Source organism: Amblyomma americanum, chromosome 7 (genome assembly GCF_052857255.1).
Source record: "Amblyomma americanum isolate KBUSLIRL-KWMA chromosome 7, ASM5285725v1, whole genome shotgun sequence".
Taxonomy (NCBI): domain Eukaryota; kingdom Metazoa; phylum Arthropoda; class Arachnida; order Ixodida; family Ixodidae; genus Amblyomma; species Amblyomma americanum.
In genome coordinates, this window is record NC_135503.1 from 141639133 (window position 1) to 141658724 (window position 19592).

Genomic DNA, 19592 nt, shown 5'->3' on the forward strand with positions numbered 1-19592 from the left:
TGTGCATTTTTCCCTGGAATCCGCGGCTGTTGGGGCTTGCGTCACAAACACTGCATCTTAATCTTCATCGACTGGCTACGCCCCCCTTTAACAGCAGTTTGACAGTGGCAGTGGTGAGCGACGGACGTCGGCTATGACAAGTTCTTGTCCATTTTTCCCAGGTTGGTTCCTGTCATGCTGCCATCACTTCACGTTGAAAGTTCCAGGATATGCTGTTTTCACGCTGCATCAGCGCACGGAACCTAACGACCGTTACCTGCTTTTCTTGGACACCCAGGAATCAGGGGCTGTTGGGCCTTGCGTCACAAACACTGTGCATCTTAATCTTCATCGACTGGCTACGCCCCCCTTTAACAGCAGTTTGGCAGTGGCAGTGGTGAGCGACGGACGTGGGCTATGACAAGTTCTTGTTCATTTTTCCCACGTTGGTTCCTGTCATGCGGCCATCACTTCACGTTGAAATTTCCGGGATATGCTGTTTTGACGCTTCATCAGCGCACGGAACCTAACGACCGTTACCAGTTTTTCTTGGACACCCAGGAATCAGCGGCTATTGGGCCTTGCGTAACACACTGTGCATCGTAATCTTCATCGACAGGCTACGCCCCTCTTTAACAGCAGTTTGGCAGTGGCAGTGGTGAGCGACGGACGTCGGCTTTGACAAGTTGTTGTGCATTTTCACCAGGTATGTGGTACTTTTCCACATTTTCTTTCGTTGTGTATATTCAAACCGTTGCTGCTGCCAAGCTCGCTAGTTTTTTGTTTATTGTTGTCTTTTTTTTCTGTTACGAAGTGTACGTTACTCATTGTCATGAGTGATTCAGAGCTGGAAATTTGTTCGGCCGGCAATCGTGACATTGAATTTCCTGACTACCTCCTTAAGTGTAAGCAATGTATGCACCCCTATCACGCCGAAAATTGCTCTGGTTTAACTTCGAAGACCAGGAGTGAGAACTACCGCAAAATGTTTTGTTTGTCTGACGTGCAAAACAGCTGCTTCCTGCAGTGGCGCCGCAAGTGTAATGGGCGCGTGCCAGGACTTTAATGTAGCCGCCGCTTTCGCTGAACTGAGTCGTAAGCTCGACTTCCTTTTGCCACTTAAAGAACAGGTCGACAACATCGAACAGTCCATTCAAACCATATCTGATCATTTTGACGACATTCTAAGCCGTCTTGACAACCAAGAGAAAGAAATCGGGCAGATCAAGAAAAAGCTTGAACATGTAGAGAACGTAAATTGTGCCGAAGAGGTACGCCAGCTGCACGCTGATATAAAGGAACTTGAGTTTCGCCGCAGAAAAACGAATTTGGAGATACATGGCGTTCCGGTAACTGAGCAGGAAAATCTCCTACAAAATGTAAATGATGTAGCTAAACTCGTTGACTTGGCAGAGGTTGATGACTGTGATGTTGAAGTTTGTCATAGGCTCCCGTCCAAATCAAGTAAAGTGCCGCTATTCTAGTGAGGTTTGGAAGGCAAACACTCAAAGACAAGTGGATGGCACAGAGAGCCTTGCTCAGAGAGAATTAAAGCAATCTGTACTGTCACGATCACAATATTGCGGGACGTGGGAGAGCGTGGCAAAACTGCGTTCTGCGCCTTCTAACGGCGCCCGTCCGCTCCAGTTACCCTCGCAGGCTTCTCTGTACCCTTACTCCTAGCTTGCGCTCAGCAGACGCAGATCGAAACCGGCGCCAGGTGACGCTTTGATATCTAGCGATAGCATGTGCCCCAGCATGTGAAGAGCACAGGAATAAAAACAAAGCATAATTGGACGCCCCTTCACCCAGATGTGTTTCGCCGCGAAACACGGCGCGCAATCTGCTTCACTCATCACAGCGGCTGGGGCACATGCTATCGCTAGATATCAAAGCGTCACCTGGCGCCGGTTTCGATCTGCGTCTGCTGAGCGCAAAGTAGGAGTAAGGGTACAGAGAAGCCTGCGAGGGTAACTGGAGCGGACGGGTGCCGTTAGAAGGCGCAGAACGCAGTTTTACCACGCTCTCCCACGTCCCGCAATATTGTGATCGTGACAGTACATGTGCGATAGCCTGACGCCCCGTACAAAGCTTCTGCTCTCAAGAACCAAAGAATGGGCTAAAAGCAATAGCTACCGCTTTGTCTGGTGCTCCAATGGTAAAGTGCTCATCCGCAGAAAGGAAGGTGACTCCACACAGGTAGTCACTGACGCACGTGACTTAGCTTGGTTTGTCATTAACTGATAACCACCTGTTCACTGCAATAGCGCGCCAATAGCTGTGTCATGGCTACAAGCGCACGTTATCCTTTTTCCCAGTGCTTTAAGGAACACGCTGCTCCCTCAGTGGTTATCTTTTTCGGTGCTGAAATGTTTCCATCTCAATGTGCGATCGCTAAACAACAAACTAGATGAGTTTCAAATTCTGTTGCAAAGCTTCGGTTTCTCCTTTGATTTCGTTAGGATTTCAGAATCGTGGCTTATTACAGATAACTTCCAGTTGCAGTCATTTTCAACGTTTTCCCTTAACCGCGACCGTCATCGTGGTGCAGGACTCTGTATTCTTGTTAATAACCGAATTGAGTGTAAATTGGTGGAAGATCTGTTACATGTCTCCAGATGTGGAAGTTGTTTCTGTAATAAGCAATAATACTGTTTTCATTGTTTTATAGACCACCGAGTGGTGACATCTGTGTTTTATTTGATTATGTAGAGTCCTTTTTTACTTTTATGTGTGAACATAAAAGCGAGTTATTCATTAGCGGTGACTTCAACTTAGACACGTTATCGAATGTTGCAAACAGTGTCAGTTTCGACATAATTCTGCGCGGCTTCGGCATGGCAGTTACTATCAAAGACCCGACTCGCGCAACCTCGAGCTCAGAAACTGTACTTGATTTATTTATCACCGATATCGATGATTCTTCATTACCCTCCGGAGTATTTGCTGTGATCTAAGCGACAACATGGGAATCTATTATGTCACACCGTGAAACCCAAACTTAAAAATCAGATTCTATCTTTATTCCAAGATATAACAGCAGCCTCTCTTGATGCTTTCCATGCGGAGATGTGCGTTGTACAATGGGACGACGTATATAGCCAAAAGAACGCGAACGAGTCATATCAAGCCGTTGTAGAAAAATTTAACGCCATATATCACAAGAATTTTCCTCTTAAAAGCAAACAAAATAACAGGAAAGTGCGAAAGCCGTGGATATCACCAGAGTTATTCGCGCGCATCAAAGAATAAACTGTACATTCTTTTGTTACATCCAAAAACATTTCCATTCTGAAAGAATTCAAGAACTACAGAAAAAGGCTATACAATGATATACGTAATGCAAGGAGACGTTAATATGTGAATTACTTTCGTGCAGTTGATCGTCCTGATATACTTTGGAAAAAGCTGCGTTCTCTTGATGGCAAGTACATCAACGCAGCAGTCGACAAGGTCACTACTGATGGAAAGGACTATACAGGCAACAACTTAGCTGCAGCATTCAACACCCATTTCACGCAATACGTTGAACCTGCCTCTGAATGGCACCATCCACTTATCACAAGATGTCCTGCTACCCTTTTTCTTGCACCTTTTGATGGAGAGAAATTATAGATATATTTCACTAATTATCAAACTCCGCCTCTTGTGATGTTAACAACGTACAGATTCGTCCTGTCAAACATATCATTGAAAATGAATATCTCTGTCACTCTAGCTTATATATATATATATATATATATATATATATATATATATATATATATATATATATATATATATATAACTTATGCTTAGAGACAGCAACTTTTTTCTCAAATATGCAGGCAGCAAAGGTGTCTGTCCATTACAAAAAGGGTAACAAGAATGATTTCGGTAATTACAGGCCAATGAGTATTCTTCCTGTTTTCTCTAAAAGCGTGAAAAAATTATTCTACTACGAATAGAAAAATTTATGCAATCTCAGAACATACTTACTCGTTCACAGTACGGATTTAGACTGAATAAATCAACAGAACTCGCCCTTATTCACCAGAAGGAATATATATCAGAACACTTTGAAAGAAGAATATTAGTATTAGGTATTTTTATCGACTTTACTAAGCCTTTCGAGAAAATTAAGCATAAGTATCTTTTCGAAAAGCTAGAATTATATGGGATACGAGGACAAGCCTTACTTCTAATTAAATATTATTTATCATCTCGAAAACAATATGTTCAGATTAGTAACTTTAAATCATCACAACGTTCAGTTAGTACCGGTGTCCGTCAAGGCAGTATCCTTGGTCCTCTGCTGTTTAATCTATATATTAATGATATTGTTACTATTCACAATTTAACCTGCTTTATAATTTGTGCAGATGATACTACAATCCTCATACCTGGTGATACTTGCAATGATCTAAGTATGCATGCTAATCGCATTCTGGACAAACTAGAATGGTCAGACATGAATTTCCTCTCAATAAACGTGACAAAATCTAAATCTGTAGTTTTCCGTCCGAAGAATAAAACTTGTAGTACAGAAATAGCTTTGTTTTACAAATCACAATTAATTTAAACACAAATCATTTAAATCGTTGGGTTTTTATCTTCAACAAAACATGCAATGGGATGACGATGTTATTACGTCATGCTGAAGGCATCCAAGGTTGTAGGCTTTCTATCGCGTCACAGCAACATTTTACGGAAAAAAGTCAAACTTGCCTCATATAATTCTTTATTCTGCTCCCACCTAAATTACAGTACATCAGTTTGGGCAACAACAACACATTCTAATTTACAAAGGATATTCGTGCTTCAAAAAAAAAAATCCTTCGTATAGTCTATGACTTACCCAGCAGACACACAACGCAGAATCTGATAACTACCCTCGGCATCATTACAATACGAAATCTTTATGCTTAGAGTGTTGCGCCTGTATAAAGTTGAGCAAAGACGACGTACCGACACCATTTTCTCTCTGGCTTGTTTGTATCAGTCTGATTCGCCCTATCCCCACCGCCGTAAACAGCAGTGGGTTTTACCATTTACAAGAACCAACTATGGCCGTCAATTGGTTAATTATCAGTTACCGCTCGCACTAAACAAGCTAATTGAAGCTAACGTTAGCTTTCCAGATATTACTCTCTATATTGTAGTTCATCTCAGTTACCACTAATACTTCAACCGGTCTGTATGATGGACCTTCTCTTATTTGTTGTTTGATGCATAGCCGCCTATTTGAATTCGTTCCTTATAATTCCTTGTAATCCTGTTTGAATGGGCACATTGTGGTGTTTATTTTCTTGACTGTATACAATTGTATATTGAAGCTGACTGTTATGCTAAAAATGTTTCTCGTCCCTGTCACTGCCGCCCTAACAGGAGGTGAGAACTGTGTCAAGCGGAATGCCGCATTTTTTCCCCTCCTCCATTAAATTGTACTTGATCTGATGGAAATAAACTTATTATTATTATTATTATTATTATTATTATTATTATTATTATTATTATTATTATTATTATTATTATTATTATTATTATTATTATTATTATTATTATTATTATTATAAAGCCCGCTTTAATCAACACGTACGCCGAGCCTGCGTGGCCTAGTGGTAGCGTTTGTGCCTCGCAACCCAAGGGCCGGGTTTGATTCCCGACGACCTCAATTTTCTTTTCAGCACTGTTCAATTACTTTATATGCTTGTATCGCCTAATGCCATTTGAGTCATGTGGCGACTTTAATAATCAGTTTTCTGGTATTTTAATCACTTTTATCAATCCGCCCCTTCGCGTGTGACGTAGCCGGTTTTTCGACCAATCCGAATTTTTCGGTTACACGAGGACGACGCCGACGCCGGTTTTTCTGCACAACGGGAGCCTTCCGCTTCCGCGTAATATGGAGAGAATCGAGCATGCTCTAAATAATGGAGGCCGCCTAAAAGCGGCCAAGAAGCAGCTAGGCACAGACAGCAGTCCGATGTATGCGCTAGGAGACAAAGAGAGGAAGAGGAAGAGGAAATGCAGGGAGGTTAACCGGAAGGGTAATCGGTTTCCTACACTACAAGGGGGGGGGGGGATAAAAAAATGAAAGAGAAAAGAAGCGGAGCAGTTCCTTGGAGGCTTTACCGCCGACGACCGCCGCGGACAGTGGCCGAGCATCTTCATTTCTGTCAGTAGGCGTGCATCTAGACGCTCCAGCGCACGGCAGAGAGACTGCCTTTCTGTGCTGTAGGCAGGGCATTCACAAATAATGTGGGATATAGTCTCGTAATACCCGCAGATAGCCCATGCAAGGCTGTCAGCCATACCGATTAAGAAAGAGTAATGGTTGATGAAAGCTACATCAAGACACAAATGCGACAGAGTTTCTTCACGTCGTGGTAGGCCGGATGAAAGCCGGAGCTTCAGATCTGGGTCCAAAGATTTTAAACGTGAATTTGGAAATTGGTCGGAACTCCAAGGGGCAAGCGGGATGTCCCACGCAAGTGCGCGAAGCCTGCCCGCTGCGTCTGATGTCGAAATGGGAGTCGACACAAAATCGTCGTCGTGGTGGGCAGTTCGGGCGATCTCGTCCGCGCGGTGATTGCCTGCTGCGCCGCGGTGCCCCGGTAGTAACTGGTAGATAATCTCGCGCCCTTTATTTATGGCAGAATGATGTAGTTGTCGGATTTCCGCGACAATTTTTCATGGCCTCTGCGGCGAAGAGCCGCTTGTTAGCCTTGGAGGACAGCTTTAGAATCGGTGAAAATAGACCACTGCTGAGGGTGCTGCTGATTGATGCGTTCAATGGCGACACGAAGAGCGGCGAGCTCTGCACCCGTCGTAGAAGTCTGGTGAGCTATAATACAACTCAGATTTCTGCACTCCTTGCGGGGATGACCTCGGAGTCCGATGAACTGATGGGGTTCACCGAGCCGTCGGTATAGACGTGCACCCGATTTGCATGCTGCTCATGAAAATATTGAAGAGTGACTTGTTTCAGTTGTATCGGCAATAATTAGTCTTCTTCCTGATTCCAGGTATTGAAAGAAGCACACGGGGGTGGTGCAGGCTCCAAAGAAGAGACGTGTCAGTAGCAATATGGATAAGATAGTCAAAGTATCAGAAGTGTTCTACACAAATCTGTACAGTAGCCAATGTATTCAGGACGTGAATGAGAAAGGCAGTAGTGAACAACAATTGGATATCCGACCAGTAACGAAAGAGAAAGTAAGTGCGTTAAGTGCAATCCAAAGGAGAAAAGCAGCTGGTGAGAATAAAGTAACAGCAGACCTGTTGAAGGATGGTGGGGAGATTAAGCTTGAAAGACCAGCCACCCTGCCTATACAACGTCTTAAAACCTCGAGTGTACCGCAATCAAAGAATTGAACAGTCGACAGCTCAGCAGATCGTGCAGGCTTTAGCGAATCAAAGATTAGATGAGCCTTACTTAGAAATGCTGGAAGGTATCTAATACGGCGGCAAAGCCACCATAGTTGCCTGTAAATTAAGCAATAAAATTCCAATAAGGAAGGGTGTCAGGCAGGGAGACAAAATCTCTCCGTTGTTATTCAGCGCTTGTTAGGAGGAGATATCCAGAGACATAGATTGGGAGCAGATGGGCGTAACTGTTAATGGAGAAGGTTGAAGTGATGGCGTAGAGGTAGAGCATCCGCGTACATGAGAGTGCACCGGAGTTTGAATCCCGGTGCCGCGAAATTTTCTACCGGATAAGAAAAAAGGAAAAAGTCCGCGTGCCAATGGAATTAGATAACCAGACCTGAGGTGTGGCTTGATCTCGGTGACCAGGACCGACAACACACTCCCTCACCAGAACAAGATTTGGCCACCCTGGTGTAGTACTTGGTCATCTCTTGTTTTATCAATACACAAATTAACCCTGATCCCAAAGTCCCCAGGGGCTACGAAGGAATTGACCAAGTCGGATGTCAGGCCTGAGACCCAGCGGAGGGTGCTAAAAATCTCTGACTCCGTACAGGCCTCCACTGGAAGCTAAACCTGACCACATTTAACGCTAGAACATTATCCTGTGAGGCTACTGTAGCAGTGCTGCGGGGATGGGCTTGCCGCAACTGGCAGAGGAGACGATTAATTGGAGAGATATGGGAGAAGCCTTTGCCCTGCAGTGGGCGTTGTCGGAATGATGATCATGCCGATGATGATGATTATGTCACATGAAGTGGATAAGGTGCATTGTCAGCTTCCCTAAGGTGGCGTGTATTGCGTCGAGCCCGCACAGTAGGGGACTCGTCAGGCACCGTGTAGAGCCCAACTGCTTGTGTAGAGGCTTTATGTGGGAGGAGACGGGCCGGTTGTGCAATACAGAGGCGCGGATTTAAACAAGACGAGCCGTAAAAAATGAAATTCAAAACACCTGAACGCTAGCTTTCCTTGGCAAATATTATTTCGCGTGAGTTTAGACCACCAATTTTGACTTTAGGCGTAACTAGCGGACCCAACAGCATTCTAGCCCATTACAATGAAGCGCGGGGTCCGTTAACTGCTACGTGATTCAGCGAGATCTAATACTTTTCTAGATACATAGCGGCGACAGCTTTTACGGAGGACACGCGGCCGCGGTATGCCTGCATGCTCTTCTCGCCGAATAACACCGTGGTCAATTTCGCCTATACATACATCCTTTAAAGGTTCCTGCGTTATAGCTCAGGGCTGACCTCTTGGTTCTCGCGTTTCTCCTTGATATATATACGGGATGGCATTGCAGGGAAAGCCACCTCTAACAGATCTCTAACAGCCATGAGCCCAAACCAGCAGTGCGACGAGTCGCCACTACGGAGGATTCGGGCTGTATTCAATGCAAATGACCTGATATGTGTTTTGCTCTGGCCACTTGGCGTATCTCTGGTACGTTGTTCTACCTCTCTCTTCTCTTGGCCCCTTTCAGAATATGCCGCGAGCTTGGTTTCCTGCTTGGCAGCCGACGTTTTCCGCGGCGCTTTTCTCCCCCGCGAATGTGCAGGCTCTCGGCCTGCTTGCGTAAAACGTCCTTGCTGGCGTTTACCGACCTACCGCTATGCTGGCCGCTCGACTGGCGAGAGGTTGCACCTCTGCGCACCTTATGGCGACGGCGCCTGGCTGTCGCGAGAAGGACCCTATCTCATCCGGGTCACCAAATTTGAGGAGAAGAACCACAGACAAGGGCCGCCGGGTTTCCACGAATGTATTTAGCAGGGCCACCTCAAACGGAGTGGAGCGGGACAGCGCGCCGCCGGTATTCGGTTGTGCAGTCAGGAAAAATCAAATGTGATGGTACCTTGGGGCTGGTCATCTTTTTCTGGGGCCGGACCACGATGGCACGCTACAGCTACATACATGCACAAGCGCGTGGCTTACATGCACACCTACCTTGAGGCTGACAATATATCAGTGGAGGCCAATGATTGGGTATAGTCTTCCGCCCAAGCAAGTGAACAAGAGATATCGCGCACGGAGGCCGAGAACCTGCAGCCACGCATTTACTGCACCTTTCCATAGCAGAAACGACCCCAGCGAAGTGAGCAGCCTTTGACAGAAATATACATCCCGTGGGTTTGTCTTTGAAACCGTGCTGGGATGTACACAATTGGATCATTGCTGAAATAAGGGTTTCTTGCTTTGGCACACTCAAAGATGCAATTACATAGTTTTAGTTGGCCGGAGCGACGGTCCCGCTCCGCTCACGGTAAGCGGTAGCGGAACGCGTGAAACGAATTTCTCTTAGCGGAGGAGACTCTCGTAGCGCCCTCTGTGCAACTCAACTGGAAGCACTGAATTTGATGAACTATATAGGGTCAATATTTCTTTTTATACTGTAAAAATACTCTTTATAGCACCATTTTATATGCAGTTGAAAATATTTTGGCAGCAGAAATGTTTTTAACATATATTAATGTACTTCGACCGGTTGGGTCTTCTCGATATACAAAGAAAGCCAACAGCAGCTCCAGCCAAGGTTGTACTAGTGTTTCCCGACGTTGATGTTGATTTCACGAGCCACTGTACGTACATCATCTGCATCTGCTACATCTACAAAGGCGATGCCAAAGCCGAGTTAGCACCGCTGGCGGAAAAAATACCGACGACGAACTCTGCGTGCTTGCCTCGTTGGGGGCAGCCATCGTGAGTTGAGTTGAGGTGTTGAATGCTACAGGTGGGGTTAGCCTTGCTTTCTCTGCCGGCAATTGCTCCACCTCTGCTAGGGTCGTCAGCGAGCGGAGCGGGAGGTGCGCTCCGGTAGCCCGCTCAGGGCCAAGCGGGCTGCGCATGCGCAGTTGTGTTCCCGCTGGGCTGCCTGAGCGGAACGGGACGCCGCTCCGACGAAAACTGTCCATTATAGTAAAAGCGACGCTATTAAAGAGTCCGTCCACTTCCTGACCAGTTCCTGCCGAACACTGCAAGAGCGCTAAGAGAACTTAGCTCGCGGACAGGCGTCCAAAACGCTCTCGTCGTTGCGCCACTTCCGTTACAAGGATGCGGTCCGGGTTGGGAAAAATTCACTTGCTCAAACTAGTAGGCCGGCTGGGCTCCAACAACGATCATAGGGCTGCTGAAAATGGCCTTGTTTTAATAGTAAACTAACATTGGAATTTAACTTGATTGTCCTGAATCGGCGAAAATCTGCAGCCGGTTGCGGCAGAATTGTCGTCGAGGAGACTAATGCCACCGATTTGACAGGCTGCGCTATCTGACAAACTGCGAAGCCTACTCGCTCTGTGAGCCGGGACACTGGTCGCCTGGCAGTTTGCCAGATGGCGCAATGATGGCGCGGAACAATCACTCAAAGGCTAATTCCGCCTGTAAATTTACACCACCACCACCAGATGGCGCAGCTTGTGAAGTCGGCTTTTAAGCTCGCCTCGAGAAAATTCTACAGCAGCTAATGGCACTTTTACGCCGATTCAGATCGATGCAGGCAGATTTTGCTTAAAACTTGCTTATCAAAAAGCAAGGCCATATAGGCTACCTTTTGGTCGGTGTTCGAGCCCGCATAGGCCAGTAAATTGAGCAGGAGAATTCTTTATAACAAGAGCCAATAAACGGAATGCGTTGTATGTAGCAGTACAAACATGTGATCTTTGCACAGCCCCAAGCATGTGCAGAAACGTAGCGCAACCACCTGTGAGTGTCTTCCCGCGCGGACACATCAGCAATCCTGTGAACTCTATATGGACGTGTTGGAAGAGCTTCTTGAAAGGACAGTAAACTACCTTGCAAACTACTTTGCGTTTTCTTCCCCGCAAATCAGAATGAAACATTGTGTAGAAGTTCTCTGCAGTTGGCCAGTCGGTTGCAACAGCAAGCGAAACTGCGTCTTTTTTGTTAAATATCGAGGTCTTAGACCCGCATTTCCCTTAAGTGCATCCGTTGGGTGGCGTTCTCGCCGAGATCATTTCTTTTACAGCGGAAGCTATTTCTGGGAAGGCATCTTCCGGTTGAGCACATGGAGCTTGTAATTCGTGGCGCCTGCGTTGAGTGCGCAGCATTCAATACGAGTTCGCGATGTACCTGACGGATGGCTCTCGCGGCGGAGCAGGCGAAGTAGGCGTATGGTATTTGGACAAGTGTTGGGCATGCTGATTCATGCTTGGGAAATATAAAAGGCTGTTTAGAGTGCTGCTGCAAACGATTGGCCAACCGAATAGAACTTCCTCCAGAACTTCCAGCGCGTGCGGAGGAGGCAGTTGCAGCTCTAGGTGTGGCGCTGTGGTAGTTTAGGCGCGTTTATACTCCGACGTCCCCGGCGCGCGGGCGAGCGCCGGAGCGGTCGTCACGTCAGGCTGGCGATGCTACGCCAGGCGCAAATTCGGCCCTCCTACAGCCCAACCACTTCGACGCGGCGCATCAAACGCGCTATTATGGGATGAGTACAGTTCGCAGTGTCAGTTCTTCGCCTCGCGACTTAGTCGAAGGTGAGCTACACGGCGTGTTAGAATCCGGAAGGCCATGTAGACGGCTCCCACGGACCCAGTGCGGCGAGCTGCACAGCGAGAGTATTCTTGACAATAACAGGTATGGGTGTACGGCGGACGGCACAGGTCAGAAAATGAAAGGCACAGTAACTGTCTCGCTTTTTTTGGGGCACACCTCAACCGCTCTGGAAGGAAAGGGATCGAGGGAGTGAAAGAAGAGATAAAAAGGGGTCGTAGTGAAGGGATCCGGAATAATTTTGACCACATGCGGATCTTTACAGCGCACTGACATCGCGCAGTACATGACCGCATATTGTGTTTTGTCTCTATCGAAACGCGGTCACCGCGGCCCGTTTCGGTTCGAGGTACTCCGACTCAGCAGCTGGCAGCTGGGAGCTCTAACCACTCCGCCACTGCTGGGTTACAGCCGGCAGAGCTACGGCAATGCGGAGGCATGCAAAAGCTTGAGGAGCAGGTCGCGGCACAACTCTCGCTCAGTTTCCCGCTGTACGCAACATAAAGTATTGTGATATGAACTGGCACCCCGTCATGGCGCTTGTGCAGTGTGCTGAGCGCGCAATTATTTGGCGATGAGACTACTTAAGCTCGTCTTTGTATATACATTATTTTTATGCTTTTTGGAAATATGTGTAGAGGTTTTTCGCGGGCAGTTATACTTCGGATGGTGCAGGGACACTCGCGCTTGAGCGGCACAAACTTTTTTTACTTTTTGTATTTTCTAAAATGGGTCACACAGCTCGCACTTGTCCTTTGTTGCTATTTCCGCACTGTATACTTTCCCGGTTATCCTCTCCCTTATAGTGCCGCCGGCCACTGGGCGGGTGCTTAAGATATTAGGTGGTGCCGTGGCCGGCAGCATGTTTTCCTTCCGTTTGGCACTGCTTTCAATGAACTACTAGTTCTACTAAGCATTCGGCAATTTTTTCTCTGCTTCGTCGCAAAGGCAAGGTGCTTCACTTAAGCGGACGAGTGCCCTCAATCCTTTCGACTGCCATCTGAAAAGCCCCTGCGATCAGGCCGGTGAGAAAAGCGCTCGCACTCCTCAAGAAACCGATCTGCGAAACTGAAACTAACAGCCGGGGCATGCAAGATTCTTGTTTTCTTTTTGAAGAAAAATAATCAACAGAACTTTGAGGACGGTACCTTTAATAAGATTATGTACACGCATTTCAAAGGCTATAAAAAAAGATTCATTCAGCAGGACCGTTCCCATCGTCCAAACGCTCTATTAAAACCAGCTTGGATTATACAAAATTCCAGCGCGACATTCTAGCGCAGATAGCGTAGCCACCCGTTAAAGACACGCATTCAGTCACTCAGTCTCACTGAGATCACCCCCGGTACAAGAGGCATTCGCGTACCACTACTGCTTACCGTGGCCAGTCACTACGCACGCGCTGATTGGTCCCGCCGCGCAAGGCGCGCGCGCTCTTGACAGGAACGTGGCGCCATCTGGGGCCCTAAGGCCGATCTGCGCATGCGCGTGGCGTATGGCGGTATGCGATAAGCAGTAACGGGAAGTGGTACGCGCTATGTTAAAGTATCTATTCTGGGCCTTGTTCTCATGCAGCGGAATGGCGTTGTCATCCGCATGCTCTGCGTCCTACGAACTCCGTGAAAGGAGGCGCCCTGTTGTGACGGACAGTACAAACGGCAGCAGCAGGCAAAGGCTCGTTGAAGTCGTGGGTGCACCCGAGACGTCGGCTTTGACGAATGCCGTGCGGGTCGCTTCCAAATATCCGTCGACCAGCGGGAGGGCTTTGGCGCACGTCTGGAACTCACCGCGGATGCAGTCCAGCTGCGTCTGAAACAGCCTGCGGCACGCCGATGGCAAGAGGGGCTTTAAAAGCAGCTCAAATAACTCCAGGATTCATACCTCGGTTTCATAACTGCCAAGTGAAACACTAATAATTAATGAAGACTTCAAATTTTCATAACGTGAGGTGTCTGACGTGATAGCCTTGCTTACTATCAAATGTAATTGAAGACTTCTATGATCTTTATTAAACTTCGTGTTTGAGAGAAATGAGCAGTCAATAATCAATTAAAAGATCATAGTAATGTTGATTGTGTGTGTTCGTGTTGGCTAGAGGACGACATCAATAGCAAAATTAGCTTAAGTCAGATATACATAGAAAGAAGAAAACGTTCCGCCGGTCGGTTGGAATTTCTTCGGGGGCCAATGGTACTCCCTTCCTCTACTCGGCGCAATTGTCTCCTATAGAAAAATGACGCAAATATTTTCCGTCTCTAACCTGGAGCCCAGCGGATAACTTTCTTACTTACTGTCCGCAATTTCATTCGCTGTTGGCTTTTTTTTAACATATACCCTGACGACCTCCGGTATTCCCACCCTTCTCTACAAAAAGCGGCGTCTGTGATTTGCAAGGCCACGCTGTTACCGGCCTGAAGATGTGCTTAAACACCAGAAGGGGGGAGCTGTATGCCCTAGTTTTGCTGCAGACCGTATTCGCTGACTTGGAAACGGGCTAGGAGCACAATTTTGTCATTTATTTAAAATGTTTACACGTCCTATATTCCAATGTTAAATGGTCACAAGAGCAGTACAGTTCTCAAAATAATAATCAAACAAAAACAACACACGTAGGATGTAACAAAAGGCAGGCTGTATACTTCCCACGTTTATTGGCTATGCTTAGGACCCATTTATTCAGTACCTACACCACCGAAAACATTCAAGTTTGTTTTATTTTATTCCACAATCTCTCTTTTAATGTAGGAGGACATGTGCTTTGCAGCAAGCAATCACTGCTTCGCGATATTTTTTAGGAAGCATGAAATTTATGTGCTTTCTCGGAATAACACACTCATAGAAAATGACCTTCTGAGCTGATGGCAGCCGTTCGAAAACAGGAGCGTTGCATCTCTGTGCTAATAATCCTCGAGAAAACATCAGAATTTTGTTCTTCTATTGTTGCTTTAATAATCGGTGGAACGCAACAAAAATACATTTTGATATGTTGAACGTAAAAGACGAAAAGCGCATTTATTTCCGCTCTACGGCAATTAGAACATGCACTGAAGCTTCTGTTTAGTAGCAATAGCTGTGCAGTCAGTACCAGTGTCAATGTGACGCTTGTTTGCTTGTCGGTTTGAATTTGTAGTGTTCTTTGTGATCTGCTCTCCACCTCTCTTAGTGAAATACTTTCGTCGACGGCCCACTGCAAGCAAACATAGCAGGGGTTAGCACCTCACTGGTATCCCTAATTCCTTGGGCTGCCGGCAGGACCCGCCGCGGTGGCTCAGTGGTTAGGGCGCTCGACTGCTAATCCGGAGTTCCCGGGTTCGAACCCGACCGCGGCGCCTAAGTTTTTGTGGAGGAAAAACGCTAAGGCGCCCGTGTGCTGTGGGATGTCAGTGCACGTTAAAGACACCAGGTGGTCGAAATTATTCCGGAGCCCTCCACTACGACACCTCTTTCTTCCTTTCATCTTTCACTCCCTCCTTTATCCCTTCCCTTACGGCGCGGTACAGGTGTCAAACGATATATGAGAGAGATACTGCGCCATTTCCTTTCCCCCAAAACCAATTATTATTAATATTATTGCTGTCGCCAGGAATTGGTTGGTTTTTAGGGAAATGAAATGGCGCAGTATCTGTTGTCTCACATATCGGCGGACACCTCAACCGCGCCGTCAGGGAAGGGATAAAGGAGGGAATGAAAGAAAAAAGGAAGAAAGAGGTGCCGTAGTGGAGGGCTCCGGAATAATTGTGACTACCTGGGGATCTTTAACGTGCACTGTCATCGCACAGCACACCGGCGCCTTAGCGTTTCGCCTCTATCGAAACAAAGCCGCCGCGGTCGGGTTCGAACCCGGGAACACCGGATCTGTAGCCGAGCGCTCTAACCACTGAACCACCGCGGCGGGCCAGGAATGTCAGAAGTCGTTAACTCCAGTCATGCTGCTTTCAGTGAAGCTGCTTAAGATGGTAGTACTTTGGAGATGTTCTCTCAAATTAAGGTGTTCAGCGGTGCGCGCTCCCAGATTACAAAGTTAAACGACTCGCACACAGTTTGTGCTCACCTTGGAGACTCTTCGTTATAAGCAGCAGCTGTGCGATTGCTGAAAAACAGACCTAATTAAGCCGAGTTTTCACGCAGAAAAACACATTCGTATTATAGCGCTTAATGTCACACCAAGTGTCGCAGTCTTTCAAGCACAGCCCACGACAGGCGTGGCTGTCAGGAGCAAACATGTGCGAATACGTGGCCCAAACTGCTTTAGGAATGTTTTCGAAATCTCCAACTTAAAATGATGGAAACTTTGAACATACCCACACAGGAGCGAAATAATCGCGTGCCTCACATCTGGTAAGAAAAGCACAGGCGAAAACGCACCAGCGTCCAATTAAACATACAGTGCAGCTTCATTGCTCTGCCTGACAGCAGTTAAAGAATCAGCTGAGCTCAGGAAAAGTCTTAGCTTAACTTCACACATCATAGTTTACCAACACTTATATGGTAGTGAGAAATCGGGCATGCCCTCTAGTCACTACTTTTCATAATCCAGGCCTTTCTGGCTCTCCTAAAGGGCGACAAAGCATACAAGTTATTGAATAATGTTATAAATGTTTCGGCATTTTGTACTGCAAGAAAGCCTAAAGTCGTTTTTTTTATAGCAATAGCTGTCAGGCGCCCGTCCCTGGCTTTCTCGTCGCTGTTGCCGTATTCGGTGGGGGCGTTAAGTCATGGTCACGTGAGATTTATGTCACGTGACCATGACATTGTCACGACATTTACACACGTCTCATGATCACGTGACCGTGCCAGGTGTCCAACGGTTAAATGTTACGTGACAAGTTCACGGTCGATTTGGGTCGCATAAGCCTACGCGTGGCTCTGTTTGGAACAGCCGCCTTCCAGTGCAGTGGTTGCATCACGTGACAACTACACCAGTGCGCCAGGAATATATCCCAAAAACTAAATGCCTCAACAGCTTTTGCTGAATATCGCGTTACACAGTCGTGACCGTCCTGCGAGTTTTTTTTTTCTGATATCAGCCTACCGTATGGCCTTAAGAGAGCGATGTCATGACATGCTCACAAATGGTTTCAGGAAAGTGCCCCATTTAATCTGAGTTACTTTGGGTTAGTATCTGTAGTTGGATACAAGAATAAAGTATCCCTATTTTGGATGAACTGCGACATGGTGACTATGCTGTTACTACAGGAAGGCCCAATAGAAGAAGCAACTGGAGTTGTGGTCCAGCTAAAGTAAAATGATCTAGCGAAATACTGTCAGAAACAGAATGTAGCTTTAATGATTCTGATGCAACTTAGAAGGACTTTGGTGTAGGCCAGTTGGTATGACATCATGAAGAGCAAAACCGCAAAACAGGATGGGACTGAGGCAGGCGACAACACAGGGCGGTACTGACAACTGAACATTTATTGAAACACAGCAGAGCTTATAAGGATCAGTCGCCATGTAATCTGGAAAGCAATCATAAATCATAAAAAGAAGATGAAGAATGCAGAAACATTTCAATAGCAACCATGACGAAAACATTCAGTGCAGCGAAAGGAATGAAACCGAGAAAGAATGATACAACTAACCTGCTCAAAACCAAGCAAAAAACAACCTATTGAAACGCTGACAAAAATGCTCTCTTTCTGAACAATAGACACAGAAGGCGTGCTGACACACTTATCTGGCTCCGATTCCAGGATGGCAACAGCCTCGACAATTTCCCTTTCCAACTGCCCCTTTCTTCTTCCTATGATCTCTGTACAATTAAGCTTAGGATAGCAGCCCTTACAATTGCGACAATGAACGGGCAGGGCAGGTCCTCCGGGCCTACTCAAGGACCGCGCATGCTCTTGCAGATGAATGTTTAAACATCTGCCAGTTTGTCCGACATAAAATCGACCACAGCTGAGGGAATCTTATAAACCACCCCCGTAGCGCATGAGACATACTTCTTCGAATGCCTCATGCCGCAAACTACATGCGTTGAAGTCTGCTTCCTCACCAAATTGAAGAGTTTTGAGAGCTTGCAGGGCGCAGACATGACCACGTCAACGCCATATCTGCCTGAGATCTTCTTAAGGGTGTGGGAAATACTGTGAAAATATGGTTAGACAACACACTTATTTCGACTAGGTGGCTCATGGGAAAAGGTGTCTTCTTTTGCCGTCTGGCGAAGCTTTTTGAGCAGCGATTCGGCCACAGATCTTAAAAGGGAGCTTGGAAAACCCGCCTTTTCGAGTCGCTCAAGTTGAAGAAGAAACCTGAGCTGCACTTTGTGATGGCATGATTTCAAAAGCGCAGACCTAAAACAAGAAGAAGAAGCCAAGGCCTGTTTGACGAGCTTTGAATGGGATGAGTCGAACGGCAATAAAGCTTTCTTCAATCTCGGCAGAAAAGCCCAGCATACATGGTCATGTTGATTAAAATCTTATTTTAAGTCGAAAAACTGGATGTATCCATCTTGCGGAGGCTCAAGGGTAAAATTTAGAGAATGTGAACATCCAGAGAACACAGCCAAAAGCTCATCTGCTACGTCAGCTAATACATCATTAGGCGAAAGCTTTAAAAGTAGAAGAAAATCATCTACATATCTAAAAACGCTATAAATGAAGACATGGGTCAACTTGCGTTTCAGCCCTGGATCTAAATTGGCCAGAAAGATTTCGCACAACAGTGGGGCAACGCTGGAACCAATACAGATTCCTTTCTTTTGAACATAGTGTTTACCATCAAAAGAGACAATGGTTGAAGTTAAATAGAACCTGAGCAGCTCCAAGAAGGAATCCACAGACACACCACAGGAGTTCTGGAAGTCAACCACGTCACCAGCTTCGATGAGCTCCCTTACAACGCTGAAAAGTTCTCCATGCGGAACAGAATAAAATAACTCTTCGACATCAACGGACACCGCACAATTAGCACCAGGGACGGCTGTTTTTAGCAATTCAACCAAATGATGAGATCCGTCAATCTTGAAAGGGTCTTCAGGCTTTAGGTTTTTAAGATGGGTTTGCAGAAACCTGCTGACTTCGCTCTGCCAACTTCCTCTCTCTGTAACAATCGCCAGCAGGTTTCTGCAAACCAATCTTAAAAACCTAAAGCCTGAAGACCCTTTCAAGATTGACGGATCTCATCACTTGGTTGAATTGCTGAAAACAGCCGTCCCTGCTGCTACTTGTGCGGTGTCCGTTGATGCCGAAGAGTTATTTTATTCTGTTTCACATGGAGAACTTTTCAGTGTTGTAAGGGAGCTCATCGAAGCTGGTGACGTGGTTGACTTCCATAACTCCTGTGGTGTGTCTGTGGATTCCTTCTTGGAGCTGCTCAGGTTCTATTTAACTTCAACCATTGTCTCTTTTGATGGTAAACACTATGTTCAAAAGAAAGGAATCTGTATTGGTTCCAGCGTTGCCCCATTGTTGTGCGAAATCTTTCTGACCAATTTAAATCCAGGGCTGAAACGCAAGTTGACCCATGTCTTCATTTATAGCGTTTTTAGATACGTAGATGATTTTCTTCTCCTTTTAAAGCTTTCGCCTAATGATGTATTAGCTGACGTAGCAGATGAGCTTTTGGCTGTGTTCTCTGGATGTTCACATTCTCTAAATTTTACCCTTTTTACCCTTGAGCTTCCGCAAGATGGATACATCCAGTTTTTCGACTTAAAATAAGATTTTAATCAACATGACCATGTATGCTGGGCT

The 19592-nt window shown here is 46.3% G+C and overlaps 1 protein-coding gene and 1 non-coding gene across 3 annotated transcripts in view; one reads left to right on the top strand and one right to left on the bottom strand.

Moving 5' to 3' along the window:
- Window positions 1-13026: 13026 nt before the first annotated feature.
- The window catches only part of LOC144096633 (uncharacterized), a 46674-nt gene continuing 40108 nt past the window's right edge, over window positions 13027-19592 (bottom strand). Inside the window, exons 9-10 of one of the 2 annotated variants that reach the window (XM_077629457.1) lie at window positions 15944-15982; window positions 13027-13711 (exon numbers count right to left, since the gene is read on the bottom strand). In XM_077629457.1, coding sequence (XP_077485583.1) covers window positions 13501-13711; window positions 15944-15982 — 250 coding nt within the window. In that variant the 3' untranslated portion in view covers window positions 13027-13500. The remainder of the gene's footprint in view (window positions 13712-15943; window positions 15983-19592) is intronic. The other variant, XM_077629458.1, reaches the window with a different exon arrangement.
- On the top strand, window positions 15150-15221 carry TRNAS-GCU (transfer RNA serine (anticodon GCU)). The gene has a single exon. It is a non-coding gene; the product is annotated as a tRNA-Ser (tRNA).